General features: G+C 36.8%; 1 protein-coding gene and 1 long non-coding RNA gene across 13 annotated transcripts in view; one reads left to right on the top strand and one right to left on the bottom strand.

Annotated features, from left to right (window-relative positions):
* Nucleotides 1–1,503: 1,503 nt before the first annotated feature.
* DGKH (diacylglycerol kinase eta) overlaps nucleotides 1,504–26,982 on the bottom strand; it is a 178,879-nt gene continuing 153,400 nt past the window's right edge. For 4 of the 10 annotated variants that reach the window (XM_072782927.1, XM_072782928.1, XM_072782929.1 and 1 more), the window contains 6 exons: nucleotides 25,288–25,393; nucleotides 24,090–24,182; nucleotides 21,200–21,319; nucleotides 20,763–20,871; nucleotides 19,123–19,253; nucleotides 1,504–14,357 (listed from right to left, as the gene is read on the bottom strand). In XM_072782927.1, coding sequence (XP_072639028.1) covers nucleotides 14,268–14,357; nucleotides 19,123–19,253; nucleotides 20,763–20,871; nucleotides 21,200–21,319; nucleotides 24,090–24,182; nucleotides 25,288–25,393 — 649 coding nt within the window. In that variant the 3' untranslated portion in view covers nucleotides 1,504–14,267. The remainder of the gene's footprint in view (nucleotides 14,358–19,122; nucleotides 19,254–20,762; nucleotides 20,872–21,199; nucleotides 21,320–24,089; nucleotides 24,183–25,287; nucleotides 25,394–26,982) is intronic. The other 6 variants (XM_072782932.1, XM_072782933.1, XM_072782930.1 and 3 more) reach the window with 3 other exon arrangements.
* On the top strand, nucleotides 10,477–23,182 carry LOC140608108 (uncharacterized). Of its 3 annotated transcripts, none has more exons than XR_012010087.1 (4): nucleotides 10,477–10,591; nucleotides 11,781–11,855; nucleotides 12,301–12,391; nucleotides 19,424–23,182. It is a non-coding gene; the product is annotated as an uncharacterized lncRNA (long non-coding RNA). The 3 variants fall into 3 exon arrangements; XR_012010086.1 differs by lacking the exon at nucleotides 19,424–23,182 and adding an exon at nucleotides 15,074–19,240; XR_012010085.1 differs by lacking the exon at nucleotides 19,424–23,182 and adding an exon at nucleotides 14,746–15,065.

The following is a 26,982-nucleotide window of genomic DNA, read 5'->3' as shown; positions in this document are numbered from 1 at the left end:
TCCAGGCGTCTCAAACCCATAATGTCCGAGTCTGAATCTGCCCTTGGTGCTTTCCTGTCCCGTTAGTTGAAACCTGGGTTCCTTCCCTCCTCCTCCTTCATCCACAGCCAGGCTCCCAGGGCAGGCCACTGACGCATTTGTATTTCTGGTATGTTCCTTCCCTTTTTAATTTTTTTCTTTTAGAAAGATTTTTATTTATTCATGAGAAACACAGAGCCACAGGCAGAGGGAGAAGGAGGCTCCCCATGGGGGGCCCAATGCAGGACTGGATCCCAGGACCCTGGGATCATGACCTGAGCTGAAGGTAGATGCTCAACCCGAGTTACCCAGGTGCCCAGATCTGTTCCCTCCTCTCCAGCTCCACTAAAGCTGCCTTAAAGAATTCCTCACCACATCTTGCCCAGCCCTTTGCTCCAACCTCTCACTCATCTCCATCCTCAGCCCTCGGCAAGCCGGTCCCACCCACAGAGGTCGCTCATCTGTCCAGGGCACAAATCCAGCAGCATCACCCCCCTCCCTTCCTCCTCCAGTTTCATCTTCTGTCCCTTGCTATAGTTAAAACCCAACTCAATGCCACCTTTTCAAGAAGGTGCCCCGAGGCCCCCACTACACGTTTCCTTCCTCCGTGCTCCCCACATCCTTGGTGGTGTATTTTTATTTTTTATCCGTGCACATCACTTTGTTATCATAAACCTTCTTCCTCACTAGCCCGAAATCTCAAAGGGCTATTCAGAGATCATTACCACTGGAGACAACACCCATCATGCATTTGGTTAACAAGTGCTTATGGGTGACCTTCAAGGACTCATTTGCCCTAAGAGTAAATTTTTAAAATTAATTAATTAATTAATTAATTAATTTAGTTTTTATGAGTATGTATTTATTTTATTTTTTATTTATTTTTATTCTTTTATATGTATATTTTTTATTGGAATTTGATTTGCCAACATATAGTATAACAACCCTAAGGGTACATTAAATTATGTTTTGCCATTAAGAATTCCCACACCGCACGGATATTACTCAACAACGAGAGAAATGAACTACTGTTACATGCAACTCTTTGGATGACTCTCCAGGGAATTAGGCTGAGTGAAAAAACAGTCCTATACTGCATGATTCCACTACTATGAAATGAAATGACAAAATTATATAAGTGGAGGTAGATGAGGGGTTGCTGGGGTTAAGGAGAGGATGAAGGCTGGGAGGAAGTAGGCATGGCTGTAAAGGGCAATCTGATGGATCCTTGTGTGGCTTTAGGGGAGAGAACTGTCCAGCATCTGCGCCGTGTCAAGGTCAACATCTTGGCTGTGATATTGTACTTCATGTTTGCTGAATGCCACCGTGGGGAGGAAAGGGGTAAAAGGTGCCCATGATCTCCTTCTGTATTATTTCGTACAACTGTACGTGAATCTACGCTGATCTCAAAATAGAAAGTTCAATTAAAAAACAAAACAAAACAAAACAAAGATTTCCCACCACAAAGAAAGTAGGCTGCACACATTTTTCCAAATGCATTCTTTTTATTTGAGAAGGACGATCTCAAGGCAGTGGCCTTTGGGAAAGGCATCTCTCATCATCGTGTACATCGAGATCAACCGTTACTCTCAGCAAAGTACAAAAATACACACATCAGTGACTTCCGTACAATAAATACATAATCATGCATCCCACAATAAAAGGCACGGAAAACTGGTCACTTAGTAGTCATAAAAATTACTAGCTACATTAACAAAGCCACCCAAATTATCTGTATAAGTAACTGTAACAATATATTCCAAAGGTGAAAACACATAAAACATCTTTAAAATAGTATGCAATAAATATCTCAATCGTATATATTTAAAAAATTATGCCATTGTAAACAGCATGTAAACAAACAAAACACATTTTCTTACCATTATTAAAAGGTTCGAACTAGAGCCAAAGTTATAACCTCTGCTCTGTCGGGTGTATTTCACTGGCAAGTGTGCTAAGCAGTTAAAAGTTCCACTCTTTTCTGCAGCAAACAGAGCCCATTGTGTAATAAATAGACATGATCTGCATCTTTCAGATACAAGTAAAAATTTCAAAACAGACTACCAAAATGTAGTAAATCCTCAATTATAAATAATATGGCAAAGGCTAGATTAAAACTATCTTTTGCAATGTAAGGGACGACAGGGACTATGTTGTTAGGTTTTCAACACGATGGTAAACAGGAGACAAATAATTACTGATTATCTTCACTGAAAGGTAAAATAATAAGGGCCGAGTCTTCTGAGCCTCCTTCTTTTGTGGCCCTTTTACGGAACAGAGAGTGAAGTTGCATCAAACTAAGAATTTCCTTCTGCTAGAGAACAAAGAAATGGTTGATGACTTTATACTGCTGGGAAAGAATGACTCCGAAATATGCCTACCAAAATGTAAATATACATACAAGTAAGGTTTTTTCCATACTTACTTACAGTAAAGACTTTTTTCCCTTCCTATAAAGGAACCCTATTGCCTAACCATCAATAAATATTCAGAGAATTTAATTGTTTATAACTCAAATGTTTTGTTTTCTTTCCTCTACACCAGTGCATTGTGGCATACAAATACTAGCAGTATATTTGTTATATGCTCAGATATAATGCTACCTGTTAAATATTATTACTCCCTACTCCCCATTAAAAATAACTGAGGTGGAAATATTGACCTATTACTTCAAATGGAGTCTTTGAAGTATACCAGAAAGCACGACTTCATAATTTTTCCCCTCTGCTGTGGGTTTACAACGCATACCTCATATATTTTGGTGTATGTGCCATGAATAGGGATATACGCCTTCCTCAAAAGGACTTGAAATTTAACCCTTGTTTGACAAATCTATTAGACTCTTGGATCACATGGCATCTACAGTTGTAGAACTGGGGCTCTATAGGACTGATGGAAAACGTATTTGACAAGTGATGGCCAAACGTTATTTGTGGCTGTACAAAAACTGGACATAAAAATGGGATTAATTCTTTATGACATAGAATTTGGTTATTTTTTGGGGGGGGGTGGAACAAGACTACTCTGAAATCGCCTGAGAAATATTCAGTGAAAAACCTGTCCTCCCATATTCTTAGGCTGGAGAAAATAATTGTGAAGACAAACTATTTTATTGTATTCCCAGCGTCTAATCGAGGGCCAAGTATACAGCAGGTACAAAAAATGTCTCTCGAGTGAGTAAAGGAAGAAAGCATTTAATTGAAAGACATGCATTTTTAATTTTTAATTACTATTTAATTTTAGAAATTGTTAACTATAAGGAACTTTTTGTGTTGACCTTTATCATGATTTGGGAACATGGTAGAAAGGTTTTATAGGATCATAAAAGAAAAACAAGCCATTAGGTAACAGATGTTAGTCTCTGTGTTCTAGAAGGGGTGATAATAGCAACAGACAGCTATAAATGACCTGAAATCACACAAATTCAGCCTATATCTCTGGCAGACTAATCCTTTTGAGAAAATTTCCCCTTCACTATTGGTTTTGATTCTTTCTTAAATCTTATAATTTTGCATAGATGAGCAATATATGTGTTCATATAGATTGTACACTGACTGTGTCTGCAAAGGAGAAAGGTCATCTTTAGGGCATATTTAGGAATTACAAGCAAGAAATTGACAGTTATGGGAAAATTCTGTAAGCCTCGTTTTTAGAAACAAGAATTCAGATTTGGTAAATCTTTCTGATTTAAAGCTAACAAATGATTACCCTTTTTCAAAATAATCCCTCTCCCTTCATGTTTATCTTCTGTTGGCTTGCCCAGCATGCATGTGTGCTCACCTGCTCATGAGTACTGGCACCCCTCACGTGACTCAGGGAAGTCTAAGCTTTCATTTGTCAAAGTATAAGAATAGAGAGAAGTTTGGGTTCTATATAACCTTCGCTCCTTCAAAAACAATTATTCAACCCCTAATTTGTGCTAGCTCCACACAGACTACAAAGACAGAGAAATTCCAGGGGTGGGGAGGGGGAGCTATAATGAAATGTGATGTTATTTTAACAGAGAAAGTTTAAAGATGCTTTGGAGCATGGATGAAATACTTAACTCTGGCTGGGAAAGCCAGGTAGAGCTTCACAGAAAGTTAAAATCTGAACTGAGTCTTGAAAAGCATTGATCTCTAGCAAGTGGTTATGCCAAGGCAGTGAACTGCAAGTAGCTCCAAATTCCTGAATTACAAAAGGTCTCTAGAGGGAACAGCCAGCTGAGGATGCTACAAAGGGTAGGCCGAGGCAAAGCCACAGAGCCCTTTATCTGTCACACCAAGAAGTTAGGTTGCTCTACAAAAAGGAGAACCTACGTAAGAACTTTTCGCAAAGGAATGACAAAGCAAATGTGCATTTTAGAAAGATCACTCCGTTGACCATATACAAGGTGGTCATATAGAGGTAAGAGAGAATGGATGTAGGAAAACTGGTTGCTGGAAAACAATGGTAAGAGCACAGGAGAGAAGAATCACGAAGGTTTGTACTGATAGAAGGCTGACTAATGCGATGGAACTATTGCTTTACTGCAACCAGAAATAGAACAGAAAATGCCAATTCAACTTTTGAGGTGGACAAAAACTGAAATACGCCACCGAAAACACTGAGAAAGCTTTGATGTTTGAAAGGCTTTTGCTTATACAATCCAAAACCAAGGTTGGGGTGAAGCAATGGTTTTGTTCCATATTTTAGTTTGTGAGTTTCTTGGCAGAAACACAAAATCACGTCATGTTGCTATGAAAACGGTGTCATCTCTCAAAAGCTTTTCAAGTAAAAGGAGGAGAGGAAACAAAAGAACTGCTCCAGTTTGCAACTCTTCCATCCTCATCATTACATATATTAAAAAGCTGCTGCACAACGGAGATGTGCAAACAGGGTAGGTTCTAAAAAGATTTATAATTACCGTTAATTATCCTAGGGTCATCTGTATACCAGGTATCGTGAGAGGCAAATACCCAGAAAAATAATTCCTTCCTGTCACTGTACCAAATCATTCTGGAATCACCATCTAAAGACCCGTCTTCTTGACAACTAGGTTGTATCACTACACAGATTAAAATCCCACGCAGAATTCTGATTCTACCTTTTCCCTCTCTCCTGTAGCTTTCACCCTCTTATAATTTCAACATTTTTAGGAGGAGGGGAAATAACAGGAGCTTCAAGTTATCATATTATGCTACAATAAATACCAGATTTAGGAACAAAATTTTAAGTATCAGTTAGTAACTGAATTCAAATGTCTGGTGAAGATAGAAGTCGATATTAATTTACCCTCACTTTCATTTAATGATTTTAACAACAACTGAACTCAGATTTCCATTATGGTAACAATGGTAACAATCTCTAGTTTCGTTTCTTTACCGGAAGTTTCTAAGGTACTTCGCATGACGGAGCACCATCCCACAGCCAGAGAATGTAGCTAGTGCTCCAGCTTCCAAGTAAGTGGCATCACAGGATAAAACAAGATAGGAAAAGTCCCCAACAAAAATTTTATTTTTCTAACCACTGATTTAAAGAGACAGTTTCCTCTTTGGGGAGTTAATCCTTTTTTTAGATTTTATTTATTTATTTGAGAGAGAAAGAGAGAGCACACACAGAGAGAGAAGCTGATTCCCCATGTAATAGAGAGCTTGATGCACATGATACTCGATCCCAGGACCCTAAGATCCTGACCTGAGCCAAAGGCAGACACTTAACTGACTGAACCACCCAGGTGTCTCTGGGGAGTTAATTTAAGAAAAGACATGAAGATATTAATTTTTTTTAAAGTATCTATCTATATACTACTAGGACGTGACTGTTTAGGGGGAGTGTAGAAAAAAATAAAATTATTAAATTTCTAAAGATTCTGAAGTGAGAGTAAATGAAAATATGGACCTGTAATACACAGGTGAAAATAACCATAACCTACTCTGGTACAGATAGTAGTCCTGCAGCTTCACTCTCATGTCAAACTGAACATCAGGGCTATTGATTTGGACTTTTAATTTTCATGCTATAGTTCTGGAAGTCTTTCTCTGTATATCAAATGGCAATGGGAAAGAATTGGTCAATCTCAGTATGATTCACACTTACATAATTTCTGCTGTAAAAGAAAAATTACCAAGTACTTATAATTGGTAATACTGGGTGCCACTTCCAAATGGGAAAACAGAAACACCAAAACATCCACAGTCTGTAGAAAAGCCACAGTGAGCCAGTGCCAGAGTCAGTTATAGAACCAAATAAATCTGAACCACATTTCCAACTCCAGAATCATGTAATTCAGCTATTTACAATATTGTAAATTTTGACAATCTTTCATTGTTGCAAATGAAAGGAAAATCTATCACTGCTAACAAATCTCAAAGCTTAGCAAGTTCATGAAAATCTCTTTAGTCGGCATGGTACAGGCTGATCCACCTTTACAAGGATTTTTTTTTTAATGTGTTATTTATTCATGAGAGACACACAGAGAGAGGCAGAGACAGAGGCAGAGGAAGGAGCAGGCTCCCGGCGGGGAACTCAATGCAGAACTTGACTCCAGGACCCTGGGATCATGACCTGAGCCAAAGGCAGACGCTCAACCACTGAGCCACGCAGGTGACCTTATGAGGATTCTTCTGTAGGAACTGGCTAAGTCCTCGTGTCTCATTCTCCCTCAGTCAATCACTAAGTTGACAAAACACAGACATCTGCTCATGTAAAAAACACAAATGAGGTCATCCCAACTACCTGCTTACCTGACTTCGAAATTGCAACAGTAGAATGAGCTCCCTGAATTCACTGGCTGTACTGATACCAAACAGATCCAGTCTCAGACATCACCAGTGTGACTTTTTTGTTTTTTTGTGGTATTGAACATCTCACACATGTTTTGTGTTTCTATAAGGTGAAAGTTAACTATGTTCTAACTATTCATCTCCAAATCTTCGCCTAATTACCAGCTCAAGCTCCTTTTTCTTTCTACTGTTTCCATATATTTCAATATATTTCTCATATATTTTTCTTGCCTTCCATAATCGCTTGTGCAACAGTGAAATTAATACAAAACTCTCTTTAAAATTTTAGTAAATTAATTCTCACTCTCCTACTATACTTCTTAAACAGTTCACAATTCACCTACAGCTCACACTGCAAAACAATAAAATGGTTGAATGTTGGACTTGTTAAATCGGTTTCTTCGGCATATAACATTGGCTCACATTAAGTCAGAACATTTTTTTTTCTTCCTCAAAAACACCTAATTTTGTTCTCTAGGTTATGCCATTATGTTTTAAATTTCTAGTTTTTTAAAGAGTTGAACAAAGAATACTTTTTTAAACAAAGGTAACTCAAAACTCAATTAAAATCCCACTGACTTAATTGACAGAAACAAATAGAGCACTATCCATCAAGGTTACTATTTGTAAAGCAGGCCAGTCAAATGCAAACTTGTATTAAAAATACACACCCTTGAATCTAAAGCTGGCCCCCCAGAAGTATGTGACATTTTTTGGGTTCAAGAATGTCAATGTTCAGCTGAGTGTTATACGGACATACAATCGCTGAGATCTCTTTTATAAGAAAAGCAGAAAGTTTATCACAGAAAAGAAGTCCTAACTTGAAGATAAAATACATATTGAGAAAAGACAGCACAGTGAATCCCTTGGTTACATTAAATTCTTAATATTTATGATTTAATTTTGGCTTTATGCCTTTTTCCATATTTATTTTAAATAGGCAAGTTATTTTTTAACAAATTTCTATTACTGTTTACCAATAATGGTAAAAAAAAATACCATTTTTTAACGAGAAAAAAAAACGGGCATCTGTTTGACAGAAATGAGTACTTCAAGTACATAAGTAAATCATTAACAGACCTATTACGCTCTAAGCAACAGCAGTAACAAAGCTAGAATATGCGTTTTGTATAAAGATTAAATTTCACAACATAATAAATAAATGCACTGATTTATACAACTTGAGAAAACCTTCTACTGATGATCACAAATAATACTGTCTTATCATTGACTTTGTTGATATCAGCACTGCCTCACATAGAGATTCAAAGGTAAAATTCTTGCCCCCAAAGCCACAAAATATACAAAGCTGGTTTGTTATTAAATATTTTGTCTGCCAAAATTCCTGCAAACTAAAATACATCTTGGCAGTTTGAATTACCAGCATGATAATTATTTTGGTATCAAAAGATAAGAAAAATTTTAATATGAAAATTAATAAAACCAGTAAAAGGAGAAACTTGTTGTATAAATAGACATTTTAACATAAAAGTGAGACTTTTATCTCACTTGAGAGGAAGAAACAAATTCCATACAACTTACTTGAAGATTTGAAAATAATTATCATATTTTCCCAGCTCTAGATAAATATATTACTCCAATTTATTAGTCATCTTCAATATACAATATATAACTCACAAAACTGGGAAGGTTACAATACCAAAATCTTTCACAGCACTAATTACCAGTTACCAGAACTGTAAGAAATCATTAGCTACATATCAGCTAAATACTTAGAATATACAAATAGATATGGCTAAGCTGTGGTAAACAATAGTGCAAACAGTAAGGACCACAAAATATATTCTTTTTTCTCTTTAGCTTGTTTATCTAATTGCATTATCCTACTTCAATAGCATCATCAACTGAATATGGAACTTATCTTAATGCATTTAAGAAGTATCCCTATGTTCTTTTAGATACAGTTAATTTACTCTTGAAATGCAGCTCCTATGAAATACCCAGACTATTTATAAATTCCTATGCAATGAATAACTTGTAGCTAAAACGAAATATTTTATGTGGAGCTTTTATAGCTTTTAAGTAGTGGCTTGGTTTCTGTTTTTCCAACTTAAACTTGGATGTGCATCAAAAATGAAGAGAGAAGATATATAAATATATGTAAATAGACTATCTTAGTTACATGAGGGGATCGATCTGTTCGTCTACAGTAGTAATATGGGTTTTTATCTTCAACACTGAGTTTAGTGCAGTTTCAGTTACCATTAAACTTATATTCCCGAAAGTAACGGAAAAAGTATACAAATAGGTACAGTCCAGCTGTCTTTTATCTCTCTGTTCTCTGTAAGGATAAACTTTTATAGTTTTTTCTGCTAACAGAAATGTCTCTAAACGAAATTTGGAGACAATAATAAAAAGAAGCAATAATAAAGGTAAAGAATGCTTTGGGTATTATAAAAACCAATAATCATTGCCTTTTTAAAATTTTGGTTGTTTCTTTAGGAAGGCCTGCTACTGCAAAGGCATCGTCTTACCATCTGACACACAGATTGCTATACAAAAGTCACCGGAAAGATGCCATAGCAGAGATAAACAAATCCCAGGCACCCACGGCACTCTGTGAGGGGAGGCCAAAGAGGAAGAGGCAAGGCTGCCAAGCACCATGGGAACTGCCTGGGGAGGTTATTCCATTGACAAATAGATAGTATTTGAAGAACCTTCACTGTTCACTCTTTCCAACTGATTTTTAAAACCCGGATGTTTTAAAACTGCCACTTGTATTATTATCAAACTCTGAACCCAGTGTTCTACCCAACTTGCATCTGAAAAATGCAGGATGAGTTCATTCTGAGGGGAGAGGGCAGGAGAGATCTTAAACATCAAAGCTGAGAGATGTATCATTTATGGAGCTTAGTGAAAAACTATACCCTCGAAGAATTTGCATCTATATGACACGAAAGTCCATTGTGTTGTCATCCTAGTCTGAGAGAATAGATAATTTACTTTAAAAATGATGTTTATAGAGGTTTCCACTGTAATTTTCTAAGCCATAGCTCTGCATGAATATTTTCTTTCTCGAATCCTGTTAAAAGTAACTTCTATTAGGACTAAAGCAGTGCCCTCTTTATTTCTTAAAATTAGCTAAAGAATCTCTAGGCAGTAATGTTTCAGTTAATGATAGTAATATGTAAAAATTATTAAGTGAAGGATTATTGGCAATAAATCATTGGGAAAGATCTTAATATAGAATTAAATAATTTGTATTTTAAGGATCAAAAATATGATATATCTCAGGAACTACTTTAAGAAATTATTAATTATCTGAAAAATCAAGATAAGTTAGCATAACAAGAAAAACAAAGTCCAGCAAAACATGCCTTCTTTGAGGGCTTTAACGACACATTCGGTTTACTTGGAGTCATTTTGGGTTTTTTTTTTCCATGCCTAGTGATTCATTTCATGTGCTTGCACTGTTTGTATCCTCAAGCATGAACTATGTCAACAAGATAATCTAGTGATAAGAGAATGTGAAAAGTACAAGTTGTAGGAGACTGGCCCAGCCTTTACTTATCTCAGTACATATTCTTCTGAAATGTTCCCTGTGACTTAAGTTGTGAACAAATAAGAATGCCACATGAGCAAGAAACTCAGCAAAGGTGGATTGTTAAGTGACTTGGACATGACGTGGGAGCTGGGAGAGGCCAGCTGCATTCGTCAGCCAATCTTGCTTTATCTTCGCTACCAAAATATAACCCCTGGGTAGGCAGGGCATATCCAGAACTAGAATTAGGGATAAGCATTGAGAAGAAATTGTGAGAGTGATGGATGGGGTTAAAGCTCATTTCTGGTTCAAGGAAGTAGTGGATTGGGTAAGCTACTCTGAGGGTTTTTTTTTTTTTGAGAACTCAGATCCTCAATGTCTGGGAGGGATAAAAATATGGCTAGGCCAGTGTTAACCACTGACAAATCTTGTTTAAGAGGAAGATTGAGATTTGGTAGGTCTGGAGGGGACCTGAGAGTCTGCATTTCTATAAACTCTCAGGTGGCATGGATGCTGTTGGTCCATGGACCACATTTGATTCATGATGATCTAGACCAATGCTGTCCGGTAGAATTTTTGCCATGATGGAAATGTTCAACATCTGTAGTTTCTACTATATTTACTGAACACTTGAAATGTGGCTAGTGCACTTGGGAAACTAACTTTATAATTAATTCAATGGAAATCTAAACAGCCACATGTGGCTAGTGCCTACAACATTGGACAGCACAGGTCTAGATGTTCACAGGTCATCTCTTCTTAGCCAGATAGATCCATATCATGGTCTCCAAATCATCGAACTCATCAATTCATTTAGATGAGCAAGTTTCCTCTTATAAAACACAAACTGTAAAATTAGTTTCTTTAAATTGTTTTCCTCCTGACACTTTGCTTAGATGACCCACAATGGACACTTAAGTGGGGAGAGGTGAAAGGAGTCATTCTGTAGTGGGAGAGTTGATGTAGAGAGGGTACATGGCAGTGAGGAATTGAGCAATGGTGACAGTAATGGGCATGTGGGAGATAGGAAGCCGGGAGGTGGGAAGGGAACTCAGAGAGGTGGAATTAACACGAAGGGGAAAATGGAGTACTTTAAAATTTTACTTAGGTCTGTCGCCTCCCTTCTTGAAAAGCAAGTTCTGGGGGGCCTGGCTGGCTCAGTCAGTAGAGCATGGGACTCTTGGTCTTGGGGTTGTTAGTTCAAGCCCCACTCTGGGTATGGAGATTGCTTAAAAATAAAAAAAAAAAAGTACATATAAAAGCAAGTTCTTCAGGAAAATGAAACTGGCAGGGAACGGGTGCTGGCTGGGCTGTGATTTCCCTTCACCCCTCCCATATTATCCAGGCATGGGAGGGCCTGGCAGGGAGGATAGGTGGCGATTACAGCTGGCAATTGGGAGCAGGTTTAAGCTTCTCACCTCAGCTGATAAATGGACCAAGGTACAGAGGCCCCACCTGCATTCCCCTGAGCTGTGACCAGATTCCAGAAAGCAGTTCTTCCTACTTTTTATTTGTAGCCCCATCTACTGTAAGAAGCTGGCTCCTCTGTGATGCTGTAAGGGGCTCTGAGGACACCATCTTGGCAAACGGATGTGAGTAAAAAGTCATCTGGGTCCTGTGCCATGCACAGATAAAGCATATACAAAAAAGATACCAAAAGTGTCATTTTAAGGGATTTCCCTCATCCAAAAGCCATCTGCAAGAAAATCCTAGTTAACTAAGGAGCCCATAATTGAGGTTTTACAGCATAGATAAGAGTTATCACCTAAGAGTAAGAAGATCACCATCAAACAAAAAAATTTAATCACTTATATCTTACTCTAGAATTTGAACACGTAATATAGCTTAAATCTTTTCTATTGGCAAACAGGTATTTTGGGTGAGAGAAAATCAATAAAGATGTTTATATCAATTCATTCTTCTCTAGGGTTCCTTGCCTCTTTGCCTCTACCTTTCTTTTTTTGGTGGAACTGGACAGGGATCTGTGATCTCACAGCTGAGTTCAGAGACTCTGGCATCTCTATTTTAATTTCACAGGGAAATGCCTGGAAAAGCAGGACACCTTGCAAGGGATGGGGAGATGAGCACTATAAAGGAACTGGAAGAGAAGCCCTTGGATTTCATAAGAGTGGGTAACATGACAATATTGAGCAGCTTTTGATTCTTTCACACTACTTGATATAATTCCCTTTGGAAAATTAATATTTACTCACAACTTAGGTAAAATATATAGTCAGACACATTTGGTCAGGAGCCCATCAGGCTCATTTATTTTTAAGATATCCAAATTTTGTGATTTCACTAGTAGTTAAATACCCGATTTATAAATAAGAATAAAGTGTCACATATTTAAAATTCTTGGCTATCATTAAATTATATGTCTGACAGTGTTCATTTTAAATACTTTCCCATTAATTTCTCTCATTAGGCATTTGGCAAATAATTGTCTAGAAAATATCAATGAGAGTATATTTCAAGATTATGCATATGTAAGTTGAATTTACATATAAATGTATATGTGTATAGAAACATATATGTGTAGATGTATATATGTGTGTATGTATATTTATTGAGCACCTACTTAGAAGGCTACTTCATGAAAATTGTCACCACTGGGTCAATACCCTGTTTACTTCTCTTATATAGAAGATTTTTAAATATTATAATTAATTTTTGGTATATAACGTCTAAAGAAAGATAGTTTAAGGATATTTTTGTGACTTTTTGACACTTACGCTTTTGGCTTTCAAAGATTTGATAATTTGCAATGTTGACTCCTAATAAGCTACACTGAAGTCTAGTGGGTTAGAAAAAGGAAAATAATATCTACCTGATATAAGAATTAAGTGAGATAATAATAATTAATAATATAAAGCCCTTAAGAAAAAATTTAAAAATTTAAATCTCTTGTTAAGAAGTTGTGTCAGTAGTCACTCTAGTCAGTGGGTAAGTCTGCGTGACGGATCAGTATACAAATCCCACTTGAGACCTTGGGGAAACTCCTGGATGTCAACAGCCTACTACATTTATAAAGGCAAAGAGTATTAAATAAATACTAAATTAAAACAAAAAATAACAAAATGTGGGAATTTTGGTTTGGGAAGCTATAATAAGTTTTGTTCAGCAACAGAACATGTAATTTTATGAAAATATCCAGAGATTTTCTTAATGTGCATATCTACTGTTGATAATAGAGTGACATCAAATTGGCTTGCATAAAATGTATATCATTTGTTGATTATGGCACAGACACATGTTCACAAAATCTTAGATACAGAATATTTATCCAAAATCCCACATCAAAGAACAGAAAAGTGCCTTGAACCAACAAAAGGTTCTTCGGTAGTAATAAATTAAATTACATTAAAACTGACATTAAAGCTAAGTTTTACGATATTACATGTGACATGCAAGAAAAAGAAAAACAATTCAGGCAGGAATGTCGTGCATTAAGATTTGCATTCATTCATAACATTTGAAGGGTTTCAACCATATTCTACCACCACTGAATGCTAGGAATCTGAGGTCATACCCAATCTAACATTCAAAACACAACATAATTTATATCCTTAGTCTCCTAACCAATGATTTTAAGGAAGAAGCCAATGCCTCCAATAACGAAACCTAAGAAGTTTTAGCCACATATTGTTATGCAGTCACATAGTAAGAACATTCCATCTGACCAGGTTTGAGGAAAGTAAACATTTCCACCTTTTAGACAATGCAATTGTCTCAAATTCTTCCAACCTTCTTACTAATATGAGCATATTTGAACATGTCAAGTTTGCACAATAAGAAAATGGCTTTGTGGAATGTATTTTTTGGCACAAAAATATTTTCTAATACCTCAAATCAAAATTTTTACCCACAGCAACATATCAAGCCATAGAGGTGCTTCCATGGTGCTTGCTTTTCTAGGCAGAAAAGTAGAAACAGACAATTGCTTCTAAGAGCTTTGTATTACGTAGCAATTACTTCCCTTCCAAGGAATAGCACCAATATGATTACACCTCAGACTGGGGAGTGCTCCTTCCAAACTCTTTAATTCCCTGGAGAATTCGCTTCATATGACCCACTTTCGTTATCCCCAGGTCCTAAAAATAAATAAATAAATAAATAAATAAATAAATAAATAAATAAATAAATAAATAAATAAATAAAAGAAAAAAAGAGAAGGAAAACAAGTTTATTGACAAGAGAAAACTGGGGATTAAATATTTTACTAGCGTATAGTATAATTAGCATTTAATTCATTTACTTTAGTTTATACTCAATGATTTAGGAAGTAAAAGCTATGAAATCAGTTTATGAAGTTTATAAAGCAAAACGAACCTGATATTGAAAAATTACCAACCAGTAGAAAAAAGAAATCACATCCTACACAAACTCTCAAATGTAACGTTCTCAGAAATTATACACAATGGCAGTAATTCAAGAGTCAAAATTAGTTTCTCCTTTTTCTTCCTCTTTTTTAAAACACAGGTCCTTTTGGTATCTCTGATTAAAGTGACATGTGACATCTGGGCAGCCACAAGCAGTCTTAGCAGCCATACACTTCCTTCCTAGAACAGGGGACTGGAAAGTAAAGCCTAATCCTAAAGAAAGATATCAGGGGCCACCAGCCTAAATTTGGAATGTAAATGTATTTACAGTCACCTTTAGAGCCTTTGATTTGAATGGATTGTTTAAATATTCTACTTTGTAATGTGGAAGTATAAAAAATTGCTTAAACTTAGCTATCTGTGGGTTGATGCTTCTCCTCACAACACTTGTGGCTCCCTTCCCTCAGAACTTTCCTTGTTTCTTACAGAACTGTCTTCCTTTAAAGAGCCAAGAATTCAATATTTAGCTTTTGGAAATGGAGGATGATTCCAGAGTGTGCAGTGCACAGCAGGCACTTGACAAATAAATACTTGTTGCACGAATGAAGGAGATGCATACAAGACAGCCGTGATATTCACTACCTGAAAAGCTAAAAAAAAAAAAAGAAAAAAAAAAAAAAAGAAAAAAGAGTGATGGCCTCCAAACCTTCTGGTTTCTCTAAGTATACTGGGCACAATCAATGTGAAGTCAAGCCCATTCTGTATAAAAAGCAGAAGACTTAGAAATATTTGAAAATTAGCAAAAAGGTGGCTTCCAAAGCAGCCTAGAAAACAGGATTATGAGGGACCACAAAATTTTGTGTCTGAGATGATAAAGATTCCAAATATCCATTCTATTTTGTAGGCTAAGAGCACTATTTTTAAGCTTTAAACGAAATAGATCAGACTACTATAAACACGCACACACACGTGCTCTCTCTTCCATTTACTTTCTGGGCTCTTTGAATTGCATAGTAGCAATGCTACTGACAATTTTTTATCTATGGATAATTTTGAATCTTTCTGGAAAATACTCTTTTTACAGCAAGTGCTCATTTCAAGCTTGAGATAATTTCTGGGTCACATTTTTACAGTATGTAACCAACCCTGAAAAAGACTTTCTCATAAGACGCCAGGTCATTCACAACCAGTCTTAAGAAACTATATGTTTTCTGAGTGTGTGCTAAAATAGCAAACTTAAAAGCAAGGCCAAATCCTAAAGGTAGATGGTTAGTGCCTGCTACCTAACTGAAATATAAATGCATTTACAGTTGTGTTGAGATTCTTTGGGTGGGTAAATACTCTTTCTGCTTTGTGATAACATAATTATCTGATTAAGAAATACATTTAATATTAAATATTTTGGGACACCTGGGTGGCTCAGTGGTTGAGTGTCTGCCTTTGGCTCAGGGCATGATCCTCAGTCCAGGGATCGAGTCCCACATCGGGCTCCCTGCAAGGATCCTGCTTCTCCCTCTGCCTGTGTCTCTGCCTCTCTGTTTCTCATGAATAAATAAATAAAATCTTTAAAAAATAATAATATTAAATATTTTATCTCAGGCCATATGCACATTGTATTCTCCAGAATAAAAACTTCTTTGAGAGAGGCAGGCTCTGCTCAGAATTACCATTTGGGTGTAATGAGATGAATGTTTCCCACAGAGTTACACTAACTTATAGCTAAATTTTCTTTGAGCTCAATACTTTCATGTCTTCTAGGAGTTAGGCTATGATAAAGTTGTGCCATGACATCTGTTATATCTTTCTTAATTTATTTTATAATATTCTTTATTATGGGCCTTTTCTTTCTCTGGATGAATAGGCCTAATTTTGCAGAAATATGCTTTGTATATATTCAGTGATCTCTCTAGTGATCTCTCCAGCCACACGTATGCAAACTTTCCAAATGGAACAAAATAAAAAACCAACCATACAAATAAAACCATTGCGTCTTTACCACGGTCTTTAGTGCCCCTCACTTTTGCCTACTGTCTTCCTGGAGGGAGAATAATGGATCAGTTTATTTATCTGCTAAAGCACCTCAGAAATATTTTTCTTTTTCCATCTTTACAATGACACATTGCTATCTCTTGTTGTCTTGCTGATAAGAAAGTAACACCTGAGCCAAGATCTGAGTGGGAGTTAGCCATGTGACGGGTAGCAGGAGAAGCCTACCGTAGCAGGGTGCACCCCGAAAGGTGAGAAAGAGTTTAGTATTTTTAAGTGAATGGAATATGGCCAGGCTGGATGGGGCATAGATCAGCAAGGCCAGTGATTTGCCAGCAGGTTAAATAAATGGGCATGAGTAAGGGGGAAACGATAAAGAGGAAGGTGCTGAGAATGGCGCTGGGTTTCTCCTGCTTGAGCACCTGGAGGGAGAGAGGGGTGATTCACTAAGATGTAGAGTCATAGAGCAGCACAGCAGAGTAGATGTTTAGTTTTTGACATGTTAAGAATGAGCCCCCTGTGTGATAGGCAAGTATCAAGTCGAGTCGGCAATATAATCCTAAAGCTCATAAATGACGTCAGGGCTGGAGCTACAAACCCATGAACCACTCACATACTCATGGACCATATCTGAAGCAATGGGAGTGGATAAGTGGGTAATCCATTACCGACATTCAACAGCTTTACTCTGAAGAGTCTGCTCCCTCTTACAGCTACGACCAGAGAGCATGGGGAGCTCAATTTCTACCATCATGGCTTTGTACTATAGTAGGCTCTTTCCAAAAAATTATTTTCCTTTTTTTATTCCCCCCTACCCTGTTTTAGAACCAAAAGAGGTAAAAAGGACTATAACAATACAAATTTCTGAAAGAAGTGTTCTGCGGGAAAGAATGTAATTTGCATTAAAAATAAAAACACAACAGAACAAAAAGTCCCATGAAAAGCTAAAGAGAGTTCATAAAAATAATTCTTAATCATTTCCTTTTTACTCATATTCCTTCTTCCAGCCAGGTCCTATCATTCTAAATTTGACTTTGTATGTGTATGAGTTCTGTTTTTCCATTCTGCAAATATCTGCTTTACTCACTGTGTGTGTATAGATGTATTTGTATGTTATGGTCACATGCACATATATATAACATATACATATATAATTATATATACACAGTCTTTTCCTTAAATATATGCTTATTCATGGCAAATGAAATGTAAGCTCCTGGAAAGGCTGGCATAATATATCAATCAGTAGCTATTCGATAAATATTGCTGCCTGCCAAGAATATAAGAAGCTACATAAATATGTTGGATATAATGATCCCCTATGTTTATTTTTTTTGCACTTATTCCACGTTTTGCAGTCAACCTTTACTCTATGGACTCTAGCTTCATATATTTTGCTATTTTCCATATTTGGGACTCTCGACTGTGGTAATTAATCTATTATTTTATTATTATTATTGTTAAAAATGTTTAAGTATATGTGGCATTCACTTTTAATGCATTAAAGCTGCTTTATAAAATCCTATATGCTACCCATTAATCGTTCAAAGGTCTCTGCTAACATGTTTGCAGATAAAGGCACGACAGTTTATGAATTTGTTAGGAATTCCCTGTATCATAATTCTATGCAATTCAGAACTTGTTCTACAGGAAAGGGATCACTGAAACATATGTTAAAAGCTTTATCACTTGTTTATAATTCAATCTTGGAATTTTAAAATGGTGGTGTTTGGTAAGAAAATCTAACCTGACAAAATTCTCCTCCTAACCTTAAGATACAACAGTCTACTTTGGCCACTTTGAGTCTCCACCCAAAAAAATAAAAGGGAATTGCTGGAGACCATGAAGTAATGATTTTCTTTTCTCTGAAATAAATGACAAACAGACTTTAAGCTGCATTCTTGGAAAAGTGAAGCATAATTTTTACTTCATTTACTAAAGAAGATAATAAATTTATTTTTGAGAATAATACAATCATAACAGTAAGTCACAGTAAGGATATTTGAATTTATTGGTCTATGTTCATGTGTGCACTGAAAGGGCGGTCAGAAACACAACAAAATCATAGGACTCTAAGTAGCCACTGCTATAAGTCTCTTACCTAGTTCCAGATATTAGGAAGACTTTGTTTTTGGTATTTTGAATCATTTTTTAGTTGTTGACCTTTTATTAAGAGTTTTAAGGGTTATTTTCAGCAATAATTACCACCTTGGACACTGATCCAATAAAATGAACTGATGGAAACATGAGCTATTTGGAAATATTAGCACAGGAACAGCCATATGAATGGATGCAGAGAAAAAAATCATTAACTTCATGCTAAGCTTTAGCTACAATAACCAGAGAATGACACCTGATAGGACAATATTGCTGACATTCTTGTTTAAAAAGCATACAAGGAACTCCAACCACAGGACAATGCATATTAGATTACTGCACATTTGCATGACATAAGCCAAGCTAGAAGCACAGAACGAAAGAGGTGCAGGAGAAAGGATTCTGTTTTGCAGGGGAAATATTCAAAAGCAGAAAAGAAGCACAAAGGAAATACCTTCAGATCTCGCCTTTCCAGATGCAAAAGTTCAGCCCCTCTGATGTCATGACGGATGAAGATTTCTTTGTACTCTCCCAAATTGAGCAGATCCAGCCAAGCAGCAACTTCCTCTGTGCCCCATTTTTGAACTACCAAAGTTAAGAGCAAAACCCCCTTAATTTCTACATGCTTAATGCAGTACAAAGCAAAGGTTGGCCAAAGAAGATGCAAGACAGGGTACAGCGGCAGTGCTAGCAAAGGGAAAGGGCAAAGGTGTCGTGTTTCGACAAAACTCCCATTTTGTTTCTCCCCCATGCAGGTTACAGACTGTCAACGAATGCAAAGATCTGACTATGCAAAGACATTCATGGCTGTGCACCGATGCCTTTAGCTTTAGCTCAATTTCCTCTCAAAGTCGCCCAAATTACACATTCTAAATAAAAGCTGTTTTTCTCATGATTAGGATCAATAGTACAAGATCCAAATAAACTCTGATGACTCTCCTTAAGGCCATATATGAAACTAGTCAGAATTTAATTAGCTATAGGCAATTTTAATTTTCAATTAAAATTGAAAATCTGACATGGGGTTCTGATTTTCACAACAGACTTCTGCTCCACGTCTTGCTGAATTCAAGTATTGCCTTTAGTAATTCTCTTACTATTCATAATTCTAATTATTGACAATGATAGCACTAAATGTGTTGTTAGATCGCTTAACGTCCTCTGAAAACTGTCAATACTGCTAAGATTAGTTGTATTGTTATTTTTCAACACGTATTACCATTATTTTGTGCATGTTATTCGACAGCGATTAGCTTAATTCAAGTATATTTATTTGCCATATTTGGTTTTAAAATGCTCTTCAATAGCTGCTCTCTAATTGTCAAAAAATAAGGCCATATATCATTTTTTAAAAGGAGATAGCTCATTTGGAAGAATTATTAAATGATTTGACTGTGAAAGGCACCTACTGCCATATACACAGAACTTGAAGGTGCTTCAGCACTAATGCAGCATTAAAATTAATTTCTAGGGGAAGATGAAAAGGGAACCAGACAGACAACATCAAAGACAGTTTAATCTTCACTTGAGAACGTGAGTGTCACGGTAGACTGTCATCACCGAGGGATCGAAATGGTGTAGTAAGTTTTTGAAACAGGAGAAAAAGAATACATAACTTTAGATGGAAAATAGATTTAGCAAGTTAAAGGAGTGAATGGAAGTTTCTTACATTCCATTAATCAAAATATCTAAATTTTGAACTTTGAAGAAGAAAAACAAATCATACACCGATGCCTTGAATTGTTGTCATGCAAGACAAAGGGCCATCTAAACGGATGCACTGACATCCACTGAACAGAGCATATCAGCGACCACCTCGTTTTCTCGTGTGCTTCATAGCTACAGACTCCTACTGTTTTGGGAACTTACTTTAGGTGTGATATGATTTACTGTATTGCGGTAAAAGGAACATAAAATAAAATTCACCATTTTTACCATACTAATGGTGTACAATTTGGTGGCATTTAGTACATTCATAATGCACAATGGTCACCACAAATAGTTCCAGAACATCTTTATCACCTGGATGGCATTGCTGTAATAAGCTATCTTTTCCATAATGTTATACTTTCCCTTCCGGTGCGGATCACCTACCAGGCTGTGAACTTGTCTTCTGCTTCTGAACTTTCTCCTTTTTAAATTTTGGCACGATACGAAATACCGTGCTTCTGCTGTTTCTCTTGGTGCAATCCATGGGGGGCTCCTGTTCGAATGGAGCAAGAAGAGAATTTTCTCAGGACATTAAGAGGAGAAGAACTCACTCCAGTATCAAAGACAACACAGGAATAGATTATAAACACAAAACACTGTTGAAGTGATGGCTTCTTAAAAGTGTGTGATGTTACGTACTCCTGAAAATGTACCGATTCCTTTTCTTCACATAGAAGCCTTTTCTTGCTCATTTAAGAGCAGCACGTGTGAAAGTAGTATTCAAAATCTGTTATCCCTTGACCATCTCTTTTTCAAAAGACGACTCCAAACTATTGTCATAAAGTCTACCTTGATAAAGAAACAGGCCAAATTTTACATACCTCATCTTCATTTGGGTGTAGGATATAATAAAGCCAAGGAATCTCAGTTAATTTCTGCAGCTCCACCTCCACAGAATGTAAGGCGTTAGATACCCGCTCTTCATGTGGGGATTCTAACTGCTATTTACCAGCAGATTAAAAGAACAAAATAAAACAAGTCTCAATGACCCATCTCAAACAGAATAAATTCATTTTATTTTGACAACGAACATCCTCATCTCTTATTAGGGTAGGCGCAGTTATTGTTGTTGGTAATAAAAAGGAATATAGGAAAAAAGGAGCCAATTATTCTATATTGAGCTCATTTTTTAAAAATCTGGATAGAAATATCTGTACTTCCCAAAGATAATATAAATCGTTAGTGTGATTTTAATAATGTCACGGGAAAAAATTATCGCTTTTGGTGGTTTTCTTTTTCTTTTTTTTCTGAAAATTCTTTCCTCTCTCCCTCCCTCCCAATCCATGCATTCATCCACCCACTCCACTAGCTCGCTTGCTAATAAGTAATCTCACTGCTCTACTTATTTGTGGCAAAAATCCTTCTGATTTCCAGCAAAAATCCTTCTGATTTCCAGTAAGCAAATAATACTATTCTTAAAAATTGGTCAAAAACATATCACATAATAAGAACTGCTTGGCACAGAAATCTCCTGGAGAATTAAAATAGTAAGTTTAAGGGAAAAAAAAAAAAACCTCCACGAATCTCAGAAAAATTTGTGATGAAAAGCTGTTGCAAAAATCAGGGAAAAGCAAAATGCTAAAATGGTTTGCAATCTGGAAGAGGGTTTGGAAACTTTAAAGAGAATTTAACTGGTCACTTATCCACCTATTTGAAGCAACTATTAAAAATCACTTAGAAATTCAATAGTAAAGGTGAAATAAACACTGTTATGTGTAGAACAGGAAGGGAGGTGACTGCCTTCTGGTCCTGGCTTTGTTACTAACTATGCAACCAAGGGGAGGCTGACTGATGGTAAGAGTCTTAGTTTCTTCCTTAATAAATAGTAGAAAATGACTCAATTATTTCTAAGGTCTACTCCCGCTAACCAATCCTTTCATAAATTACTTTAAAACTGTAGAGGATACACATATAGCTTCCCAGAATTTTAAACTGAAAGTTCAGCGAAATTGTTCCTGTTATTTATTACAGTAATTCTTTTTTCCCCTCGGTTATTTAAGGCATCTACCCTTTCTAGTAGTTCGTAAAAATATGGAGATTCTCCACCTTGCCATGTAAGATGTACCACTTTCGAAGAATGAACGCCTTATAAAATTGATAAAATGGTATTGCATATTCATTCCAGAAGCAAAATAAAGTGTAAACCTTAGCTGAACTCAAATATGATTGATTCTGTATTTTGACATCAATATTGCCGAAAGTTTTAAAAAAATTCACTGGTATATGTTTTAAACCAAACACCCATATTTGACAACGACAGAGATAGATCGAAATGATTAAAAGTCTGTGGGGTTAGTGCTTCCATATTAACATAATATAATTGATAAATATTAACCAACTAACACTCAGTGGGTGCTTGCAGTAGAGAGAGCTAAAACATAGAATAAGTTCTGCTTCTAGAGGTTGTCAGTCAAGAGTTTTCTTTTCTATTTCAAATAAGACAGAAAAATACATGTCCTTCACCTAAAAGTTGGGACCAAAGTCACAGCTCCCTGGATTTCACTGGGATCATTTTAGAAGAGGAGCAAGACGCCTCTGGTTAATAACAGAAGTGCCAAGAATTGGCAAAATGTTCCATTGGTTTTATCAAAAAAGATAACCAATGTGTCTTCCTAAAAGTCTTTCTTCATGGCCACTGCATAGGGAGCCATGTCTGGCCCCAAGGAAGGTGTATGTATCCCTTCCTCTAGAGGTGGGGAAGAGCAGCGGATGTCATTCATCCTTGAAGCTTCTCTTCTCCCAGTAAAAGACGCTCCAAGGACGGTACTCTTCTGGACCCCAATCAAACGGAAATCCTAACCACAGTCACATAGTTAGCTAGACTGACACACATTCCATTTTCCCACTATGCCAGATACTATGACTTTTACTACCACTTTCCTTTAGGTATACATTTTCCAGAGCAAGAGGTAGAACTACTATCAAGAGAAATGTTTTAAGATCATCACAGAACAGTTCATCAGAATTGTTCCAAGGAAGAAAAAATGAGCCAATGCATTAGGCTTTCTACAGTTACAACAGCATGTGTGAATAACCCACAGTCAAACACTAGGGGGCGAGAAGACCCAATATTCTAGAACATTTGAAAATGGTGAGAGAGTAAATAAAAAGCTGACAAGGTCGACTCTGGGGAAATCCAACAGGACATCTGTGGGCTTTCAGCACTTATGCTTGAGGTCCAGGGACCGTGGGCAGATTCAGACCTGCCCTAACCTTGGTTTCCAGCACCAATCTAAGCGAATCTAGAGACAGGGCTAGTTCCTGAAATTAGTTCTCGAAGCATCGAGTCTATAAAGTGTTACCCTTTCAGCAAATCTAAAAACCAAACCAATCATATAGCAGACATTAATTTCGGGAACAAAACCAATGGTTTCCTCTATTTTACTGCAATAATGAATTCATGAGTACCAAGAAATGCCTGCTACGTTTCATAAGGGCTCAAGTCTCTTCAAAACTGACTGGGGAGAGCAGTGCTGTATAAAAACATGTTGGCATATGTGAATGGAAACTTCTACTCCTGTTAGCCTGAATCATAACCCCCCGAGGTAGCCATATATTTCCTTGAAGGCAAGAGCCAGGTAAAAGGGAAGCTCTAAGGATGGAGGCCAGAGGCAGGTTCGGCATTAGAATTTGATGAATGCATGTTCCCTAATAAAGGTGAGGCCCACACATTGATCATCATTCTTGTGTTACCAGTCATCTCTTCCTTACCAAAGGAACCCTGCCAACTAGCAAAGATTCTGTTTCATTATATAGTGCCTTCACATTGATGGCTATTTCAGTGGCAGTGTCTCTCGTAAGACTCTAGAAGAAAAAACAACACATCAAACACAAGTAGTTCTATATGAAGGTGGGATTCAATCATCAGCAAATACTTTAAATTTTATTCTTCCCATAAATTCACATCATGAATATTTGGAAAAACCTACCCAAATTCTATTACAATTGAACAATTTCACCCTCGTATTTGTTCGTATGATTACTTCTTCTAATCCTTACCTCGCAGAACCAAATGAATGCACTGACTATGGTTACACTTAGGACCACATCTCCTGCGTACAAACATGGGTCTGCTCGCAACATATACATCTTCCCACAAAAAAAGTTAAGTCAAAGAAAACGATGCCTTAAAGAGGTCATTATCAGATCATAATCAGTTTTATCCCCTGACTTTCACTCTCAGAAGTATGAATCAGGTTGCTTTTTAGGCTTTTACCTTGAGGACTAGCATTTATCTGTACATCAACTTAGGTAACTTCCACGGAATAATTAAAAGAATATGATAATGCTATAAGTTTTCTCTACGCTACAACTTGTACCATGTATGGCATTTCAAGAGCACAGTATTCTTTTCCTTCTCTGACTAACTTCTATGTTAAAAAAATGATAGAAGTTACAAATTAAAAAAAAAAAAGTTACAGATTCAAAAAAAAGAAAAGTTACAGATTCCAGAATCTACATGAAAAAGTTTACCAACTTTACCAGTTTAATGGAACAACATGAGGTGAGGACAACTTCTGCACAGAACTTCGACAATGAATGAACATCTTTAATAAAAATGCGTGGTATGTAGGTTTGTCCTACGCCAAAGTGCAGGGAGAAGGTGAAAGAACGAACAGGGAGGAATGACTGTAACTCAAAGGAGAACGAGTGCAAGGAAGATGGCAAGGACAAGTGATTGAAAGAGAAATGGGGGGAAAATGAAGAAAATTTAAGAGCAGGAATGGAAAAAACGCCAGGAAAAGAATAAAAAAAAAAAACGTGGCCACACATTTACCATAAGCTTCTGGCAGACAATCCTATAGACCGGCTAATGCTTTTTCAAAGGGCACGGCCCATTTTCTGGCATTGAAATATATGCGTAATACATAACAATCTGTGGAATGAGAATTTACCATTAGCTCCTCACCTCTGGGAACCGTGGGTTGGCTTTATTCAGTGCATGGGAGCACGCATTTACGGCATGGGCCAGTTCTTGCTCCAAAAGACAATGGATCGTGGCTGCGTCACAGATCCTGAAAGCAAAAATGAGGTAGGTGAACAAAAAAAAATTTGAGCATTGCTGATTTCTTTGAAGTTACAGAAATGGTGGATTAAGCCAAGTCAAAAAAAGAATTAGGGAATTTTTTAAAAAGTGAGTTCAGCTCAACTATGAATAACAAAGGGTAGACTTAACAAAATTCAAACCCTACTGCAATAAGGAATATGAAACCAAAAATCTTTATGGGAAAAGTTAGGCTTAGACTCACAGACAAACACACTGAGGTATAATTTAGAAGAACAAAATATAGTAACATTTCGTTTTGAAGTATCCCTGGCAAGTGAGATAGGTCCCAAATGTAGGGAGCAGAAATTTAATCTTTTATTCATTGCAACTTCAACCAGGAACATGTAAAACAGATTAGGGGAAGAACATTGCCATACTTATCATCTATACACTAAGTGCTCTACATGCATTATCTAATTTAATATTCACAACTTAAAAAGTAGCTGTGATTAATTTTCTCCACTTTATAGATGAAGACCTTGAGGGCATGCAGAGAGTCAGTGTGTATACAAAGCTAAAAAGTAACAGGGCCAGGACTTGAATCTATGTCTATTAGTTCCAAAGCCTGTTGTACCACAGTCCTCTGGAATCTAAACCTTCAAGAATATCCTGAACAGACAAGATCCTGGAGGGTATTAAGGCCAAAGAAAAAAGAGGAAAAGTTCAGCCAAGGGCTAGAAAGCCATATAAAGTTTGCAGATGAGCAAGAAGGCAAAACTACGCAAATCTTTTGCTTCTGGCAACTACGAGGAGAATGACCTTCACACTAGAAAGAGTAAAACAAGAGAAGACACTAGAAAGGATAAAACAAGAGAAGAGACTGGGTTTATAGAGTTGAGTCAAGAGTAAAAGAAAAGAGCTTAATTCTTAAAGATCAGACTATTGATATCCATGCCACAAAGGGATTTGCAAATGTCATCTCAATTTTTCTGAGAAATCATGAAGAATGGGTTCTTTATCAGAAGCATAGAGGTGGGTAAATGTTATTCTAATTTTCGAAAAAAGGAAGAGATGAACCAATTTCAGATCAATATTTCCAACTGCCTACTCAAATTTCCTCTTAGATATTTCTTTAAAAATTTTTATTTTATTTATTTGACAGAGAGAGCACCCAAGAGAGCATGTGTGAGCGAGTGTGGGGTGATGGGGCAGAGGGAGAGAGAGAATCTTCAAGCAGACTCCCCATTGCACATGGAGCTGGACATGGGGCACCATCTCATGACCCGGAGATCATGACCTGAGCCCAAATCAGGAGACGGATGCTTAACTGACTGAGCCATCCAAGCGTCCCTCCTTCTGGATATTTCTAATATAGTTTAAATTCTGGAAGACCCTGTCATTTTTCCCTCTCAAATCTACTTTCCCTCCTGAATCTTATGGTTCCATCAAAGATTCCACAATCCATCCAGCCATTCGTCCTCTCTCCTAATTCAGGCCATATAGCAATTTTAGATCATAATCTATCTTAAGTCTCTCTTCTTCTTTCCATCTCTAATACCTCAATCCATTGTTTCCTGTCAGGACCATTCTAAGAGTATTCACCTTGCTCTTGCTTTG

This window comes from Canis lupus, chromosome 17, assembly GCF_048164855.1.
Source record: "Canis lupus baileyi chromosome 17, mCanLup2.hap1, whole genome shotgun sequence".
NCBI classification, from domain to species: domain Eukaryota; kingdom Metazoa; phylum Chordata; class Mammalia; order Carnivora; family Canidae; genus Canis; species Canis lupus.
Note: the sequence above shows the minus strand (reverse complement) of the source record. Positions and strands in the feature narration are given on the sequence as shown.